Source organism: Elaeis guineensis, chromosome 11 (assembly GCF_000442705.2).
Source record: "Elaeis guineensis isolate ETL-2024a chromosome 11, EG11, whole genome shotgun sequence".
In the NCBI taxonomy this organism is placed as follows: Eukaryota; Viridiplantae; Streptophyta; class Magnoliopsida; order Arecales; family Arecaceae; genus Elaeis; species Elaeis guineensis.
In genome coordinates, this window is record NC_026003.2 from 107,845,144 (window position 1) to 107,852,770 (window position 7,627).

At 39.4% G+C, this 7,627-nt stretch overlaps 1 protein-coding gene across 1 annotated transcript; it reads left to right on the forward strand.

Annotated features, from left to right (window-relative positions):
• Positions 1–3,281: 3,281 nt before the first annotated feature.
• LOC105054265 (UNC93-like protein 1) lies at positions 3,282–5,917 on the forward strand. The gene is made up of 2 exons (XM_010935754.4): positions 3,282–4,663; positions 5,408–5,917. Exons 1-2 carry the CDS (start codon positions 3,486–3,488, stop codon positions 5,616–5,618), a joined length of 1,389 nt encoding a protein of 462 aa, XP_010934056.2. The 5' UTR covers positions 3,282–3,485; the 3' UTR covers positions 5,619–5,917.
• Positions 5,918–7,627: the final 1,710 nt, after the last annotated feature.

Genomic DNA, 7,627 nt, shown 5'->3' on the forward strand with positions numbered 1-7,627 from the left:
TCGGGGCCCACCGTGGGGGGCCGTCGCAGGGCCGCCGTCGGCCGTCTGTCGCCGGTGACCAAGGAAAAAGAGGGAGAGAGAGAGGAAGAGGGAGAGGAGGGGCCGGCCAAGGGAAGGGGCCTGCCGCGGGGGGCCGCCGCCGACCGTCTGTCACCGGCGGCCAATAAAAAAGAGAGAGAGAGAGGAAGAGAGAGAGAGAGAGGAAGAGGGAGAGGAGGGGCCGGCCAAGGGAAGGGGCCCGCCGGGGCCCACCGTCGGCCGTCAGTCGCCAGTAGCCAAGGAAAAAGGAGAGAGAGGAAGAGAGAGAGAGAGAGGAAGAGGGAGAGGAGGGGGCCGGCCAAGGGAAGGGGAGGGCCGAGGCCTGCTGCCGGGGCGCGTGGCCCGCCGCCGGCCCTTTATCGCCAGCGGCCAAGGAAAAAGAGGGAGAGAGAGAGGAAGAGAGAGAGAGGAAGAGGGAGAGGAGGGGGCCGGCCAAGGGAAGGAGAGGGCTGGAGCCCGCTGTCGGGGCACGTGGCCCGTCGTCGGCCCTCTGACGCCGGCGGCCAACGAAAAAGAGGGAGAGAGAGGAGGCAGCTCACCGCCGCCGGAAGCTCGCCGTCGTGCCGCCGGAGAGACGCCAGAGATTGCCGGAGAAGCGGGAGAAGGGAGAAGGGAGAGAAGGGGAGAAAACGCATTCCCTTTGGTGTTATCTCCTTTTTTTTTCTCTTTTCCTTTTTTTTGGTTTTTTTAATTTTTTTATTTCTTTAATTATTTTTATGTAATTTTTTAATAAATAAAATTAATTAAAAATAGAGATAGTAATTTGAATGATAATTTTTTATTTGAATTAAAATTAATTTTTTTTAATTTATAATTATAATTTTTATTTTTTATTATTTTTTCCTCTTTTATTCACTTCTTTTATGGCATTTTTTTTTGGAATTCAATTTAAAATTTTTATAACTTCAAATTATAATTATAATTTTCTTTCATTTTTATCTTTTTGGCATTTTATTAGATATTTTTTCCTTTATTTAGATTATTTTTAAATAATTAAATTTAAATTAATTTAGTTATTTAAAATGATATTTTTTATTTCAATTATAATTAGAATTTTTATTTCTTAAAATTTAAAATTATAAATTTTATTTTTGAATTAGAATTACAATTCCTATTTTTTTCAGTTCTATTCTATTCTTTTTTTCTTTTTTATGGTATTTTTTTATTTTTTTATAATATTTTTTTCTTCAGATATTTTTTTTAAAAAATAATTTGAAATGAAGAAAGTAATTTGAAATCATATTTTTTATTTGAATTAAAGTTAAAATTTTTATTTTTTTAAATTTTAATTTACAATTTTTTTTTCACATTTTTTTCTCTTTTTCTCACTTTTTTATGGCATTTATTTTTCTTTTATCAAAATTTAATTCAAATTAAAAATTTATTTTTTTAATTTAAAATTATAATTATATAATTTTTCTATTTTTTTATTTCTTTCTATTTTTATGAAATTTTTTTAGGCTATTTTTTTAATTTGTTTGGAATATTTTTAAATAAATTAATTTGAAATGAAAAAAGTAATTTGAAATGATATTTTTTATTTTAATTAATTTTAAAAATTTTATTTTTTTAAATTTTAAATTATAATTTTTATTTTTTTCAATTTTTTAAATTTTTGACTTTTTAATCGCACTTTTTATTTTTTTATTTTTTTTGAACATTTGTTTTAAAAATTAATTTGGAATGGGGAAGGAATTTGAAATGATGTTTTTGAATTAAATTTAAAATTTTTATTTTTTTAAATTTAAAATTATAATTTTTATTTTTTTCACATTTTTTCTTTTTCTATGATATTTTTAATTTTTTAAATTTTTAATATTTTTGTTTAGATATTTTTTTTAAAAAATTAATTTGAAAAGAAAAAAATAATTTAAAATTATCTTTTTTATTTGAATTAAAAATTTAAAGTTTTATATTTTAAATTTCATTCAAAGTTAAAATTTTTATTTATTTATAAATTTAAAATTATAAATTTTTTTCCCATTCTTTTTCATTTTTTTCTTTTTTTTTTGAGGAAAAAAATTAGAAAATGCTATTTTGAATGGCGTTTTTAAAAATGCTATTCAAAATGACGTTTTTTATTTTATTTTTTTTTTTTGACGACGTCTACGTGAAATTTATCGGTGATGTGGCATTCAAAATATCGTTTTATCGTTTTTGTATTAGATTCATAAATAAATTAAAATTTAAATTATTTAGATAAATAATTTTTTTTTATATTACTTAAGAAAAAGAATCGTTGGTTTTCTCTATCGAGCCTGCTAATATAGCAATATTGTGGTCCTAGATTCGTTTTTTTTGGGTGCAAGGCAGCTTGCATGATTGCCAAAATAAAAAAATCGTCAATCCTATATAGAAGAACAAAATTGCCATAATGGTTTCATTGGGCATTTGAAGACGATGATATCATATTATCACAGAGGAATTTGAAGACGGTGATATCATATTATCACAGAGGAATGGATGCCGCTGGTTGTAACAGCCAATTAAACAAACAAAGCAACAAGCAATCGCACAAAGAAACAAAAAGATTTTTTGGGTTTTTTGACGGCCCGAGGAGGAATGGATGCCGCTGGTTGTAACAGCCAATTAAACAAACAAACCAACAAGCAATCGCACAAAGAAACAAAAAGATTTTTTGACGGCCGAGGAGGAATGGATGCCGCTGGTTGTAACAGCCAATTAAACAAACAAACCAACAAGCAATCGCACAAAGAAACAAAAAGATCCACTTGGCAGTTGGCGCTTGGAAGTCGGAGCAGAGAACGCCGAAGTCAAAAATCTGCCCGGTCTTTTCAGAAAGTTCCAACTCTCCCTATCATCATCTGTGGGCCTACTGGATCAGCTGGACCCATTACGCCACCCAACACCAAGGCCATCAATTCATTATCTAATATCTACAAATTAAACAGTACGAGAACCATGGGAAAAGCACCGTGGATCCGCTTTTGTACCCGTGCCCAAAGGACCATTCGTCTGGTTCTGATGTCTTGTGCAAGAGATCAGTGACCAGTCCTTTCCGAATCGAACTTGCCGGGGATTCCAACCTTCGCGCATTACTTCGCCATTGGCCAAGAATCACAAGATGCAGGAAAGGAGTGAAAGAGAGAACGAGAGATGGTTTTTTTTAAGAGAATAATATATTTTATTTTATAAGTTTGGCAGATTTTTGGAAAGGAAAGTCCTCTCTCCTATCCTTCAATGCGAGCGGAAGGCGTGCAGCTGTCACTTTCTATTTTGGCTGGGGGACGTGTTGCTGTCTTGAGCCCAGACGACCCCCTATCTGTGTGGTCAGTCCTACTACTTACGGAAGGCGTTTTAAATCTTAAAATCCCATCGCTTCTCCGGAGGAATGAGGAATCCCTCTCGAATTCTCAATCCCTAATTCCCTATCCTCCCATAAAACCAACTCAGATCCCCACCCCCCCAAAAAAAAAAAACTAGACATGGCATTGGAATCAGACGGAAAATTGCAAGAACAGCAAAAGAAGGATGGAGGATCGTCTCATCCTCTATCCCCTTATCGATACAACTCCCCTTTCGTCCAGGTTTGCCTGATCGGACTGGTGTGCTTCTGCTGTCCGGGCATGTTCAATGCCCTCTCCGGCATGGGCGGCGGCGGCCAGATCGACCACGAGGCCGCCGACAACGCCAACACCGCCCTCTACACCACATTCTCCGTCTTCGGCGTCCTCGGCGGCGGCATCTACAACCTCCTCGGACCCCGCCTCACCCTCCTCGCCGGCTGCTCCACCTACGTCCTCTACGCCGGCTCCTTCCTCTCCTACAACCACTCCCACCGCCAGCCCTTCGTCGTCTTCGCCGGCGCCCTCCTCGGCGTCGGCGCCGGCCTCCTATGGGCCGGCCAGGGCGCCATCATGACCTCCTACCCTCCTCCCCGCCGCAAGGGCTCCTACATCTCCCTCTTCTGGTCCATCTTCAACCTCGGCGGCGTCATCGGCGGCCTCATCCCCTTCATCCTCAATTACCACCGCAAGGAGGCCGCCTCCGTCAACGACGGCACCTACATCGCCTTCATGTGCTTCATGGCCGCCGGCGCCGCCATCTCCCTCGCCATCCTCCCCCCGGCGCAGGTCGTCCGCGACGACGGCACTCGGGCCACCGCCATGGCCTACTCCGACGTCCGCACCGAGGCGGTGGAAATCCTCAAGCTCTTCGCCAACTGGAAGATGCTCCTCATCGTCCCCGCCGCCTGGGCCAGCAACTTCTTCTACACGTACCAATTCAACAACGTCAATGGAGTCATCTTCACTCTGAGGACCAAAGGGCTGAACAATGTCTTCTATTGGGGCGCGCAGATGCTCGGGTCCTTCGGGATCGGATACTTCCTGGACTTCAGCTTCAAGAGCAGGAGGACGAGGGGGCTGATGGGGATCGGGGCCGTCGCGGTGCTCGGGACGGCGATTTGGGCCGGCGGGCTGGCGAACCAGCTGAGGTATACTAATGGGAAGTGGGAGGATCCCTTGGATTTTAAGGACTCCGGGGGAAGGTTCGCCGGGCCGTTCGTTCTCTACTTCAGTTATGGGCTGCTGGATGCCATGTTCCAGAGCTTGTGCTATTGGGTCATTGGAGCGCTGGCTGATGATTCCGAGACACTTAGCAGGTATCTTTTTCATTCTTTGCACTAAATCAGATGATTTAAATTAATCGAGAAAGGATATATGGAATTAGAAAATAAAATATTAAAAAACTGGATAGAAATATCAGCCAAGGCCGTCTAAAGAGTATACATGATGCTATCCCATCGGCAGCATTTGCTTCTCTATAAATATACGAAACCCCAAATGATGATAGCGATCGTAATAGTCTTCAGCAATCCTATACAAAAAGGACGAAACCTATCCTATTTGTTTGTTCATAAATCGGAAAGCCAGCTGATAATGGTCATAGAATCGGCCTACAAATAAATCTATGAAGCTCGTAATGTATATATAGCATAATGTAGATCTTTCCATGCTGCTCCTAACTCTACATCCGCACTTGCTAGCTTCATGTTTATATTTTCCTTTGAATTGAACCTGCTATTTATCATATAATTTTTCTTTCTATGTCTTTCTAGACTTTTCTTCTATCTATTGTGTTAAAGTGATCATTTTATATAAGGAGAAAATCCAATGATATCTTCTCTGTCTACTAAGATTGAATGGTGTAATTATCAAGAGTAGAATCATAGGATCATTTGATGAATCATGCACAAAGTAAACGGGATCATGCTATGGACTTGGCCAGAAGATCGGGGTTAATTAATCTCATGGAACAGAGCCAAAAAAAAAAAAAGCATGAGATTTCGGTAATTTCTATGGCTCCATGCGCTTTCTGATCATCTACGGGTGTTAAATTGTGACAGATATAGTGGATTCTACAAGGGAGTGCAGAGTGCCGGCGCCGCTGTTGCTTGGCAAATTGATAACAGGAAAACGCCTCTGCTGTCGCAGTTGATCGTAAACTGGTCCCTCACTACCGTCAGCTATCCCTTGCTGGTGGTGTTGGTGTTGATGGCAGTGAAGGACGAGGACACCACCGCCGAGGATGGAGAGAACAAGATGCCGAAGTTATGAACAAGGGGAGCAATCAGGAAAGACTGGATGAGAGCTGTTTCTTTGCTTCTGCTCTTCTATCCATCACAGTGGTAACGCTCGTCTGACAGGTACAGAGGACCTGCAATCTTTCGGCTGTCGAAAATTGTGGTAAATGTTTCACAGGTAGAAGAAATCGTGGCACATCTGTACCTGTTGGCTTATGGATATCAGTCAACTTTTAGCTTTTTTTTTTTTTTTTTTTGAGAAACAGTCAACTTTTAGCTTCAATTTTAACATAATACAATCTCTCGTAAACTGTTTCTACTTTCCAAGTTTTAATTTGTACGGATCTCAAACCTTTGATTGCAATATGTTGCGACCCATGTATAGCTCTGAACTATGATTTTTTTTTTCTTTTTTTTCTTTTTTATTTGTTGGTTGGTGGTGGGGGGTAAGAACTATGAAGTTTTAGCAAACCCTTATTTGATTCAAACGGCTTTTCATCTTGATCGGACCTCTTAGATCCTATTTCCACTAGTTGGAAAAGGCCCAGATTCTAAAACGCTTGAACGAATTTTTCCTATTATTTTGTCCTGAGTAATTCTTTTGTCTCATCACCTTTTTTTTCCCTGAAAATGATTGATAATTCTCCCATTGTCTGTTACTCAGAAGTCAAAAAGAGTAGGTCCACCCATACTTGACTCTGAGTTTCATACAGGCAAATCTGAATTTATATAAATCTAAAAACCTAATCATCTTTGAGGCGATGGCCTGGTCATGCCTGCAGATTTGTGGTGATTAGATTGCAATATCTAATCCTGGGTTTTTGTTAGAAATTTGATCTTAGTTCCTCACCATGTAAATTATACCATTAAAGCTAATGGACTGTTTTGAACTGCCAAAAAAAAGCCTATGGCAGCGATGGGTCAGACTTGAGTCAAGCTTGGTAATATCCAATTATGAGTCCAAATTATGTATGTAAAATCCAAACCTAAAGCCACCCAATCATTTCACAGAAGAAATGATGAAAAAATATCTTGCTAAGGATTGAACTAGATTTTGTTCTGTTAAGCATCCTTCTATAATCCTTCTTAGTTAGCGCTGGTTAATTATTGGTTTGCTCTCTTTCTAATAAATTTGGGATGGAATTTGGAACTCCATTCAACGATCACCAACAATGTAATGGGAACTTGTTGCTCCTCAGGATGGACCTCAGTGGCATATGTAGTTGTGATAAATTGGAATATGGCAACTCTCTATGGGAACAGAAATGTGTCGGCCAGCAGGCTGAAATTGTATTGTTAGCAGATCTAAAATAACCGAAACCCGGAATTTCTGAACCCAAATCCTCTCTCCTCCTCGATTCTCCCATTTAAAAACCAATCCACCCAGGTCAATTCGATGAAGCATACAGTTGGAGAGCTAATAAAACTCAACCATGTGCATGATTGCAAGAATTTCCAGCAATCGGAGTCCGAGATTATTTGAATTCTTGTCTGAGTTGGATCACCATTTTATTGGTAACATTCTGATGTTTTGACGTTGAAGGTGTTTTGTTTGCTATCATTATGGTGGGAAAGCCCATGACAAATTTCCTCAAAATTGAAAGCTAATACGAAAGCAAAGGAGAAGAAAGAGATATTAAAAAAAAAATCAAAATAAAATTACAAATATATTCTTCAGTTTTAGTTTAATTTTAGGATAAATTATAGAAACACTCTCTCAACTTTAGTTCAATTTCAATTACATCCCTGTACTTTAAAAAGTGTCAAACTGACCATTCTAATAATAGATATGTTCCAATGTGGTCCAGCTGTCCGTCTCTATTAATAAAATTTTTTAAAATTATAAAAATACCTATCTCCTTCCTCCTCCCTCCTCTCCGATTGATCCTCTCCTCTATGACCGACATCTCTCTTTCTCCCTCTTCCTTCCTCATTCTCTTCTTTCTCATCCTCTTCTTTCTTACCTATTTCTCTTCCTCCCTTTCCTCCTCTTTCTCCCTCCTCCTTTCTTTTCCTCTCCTTTCTTCACTCATTCTCCTCCTC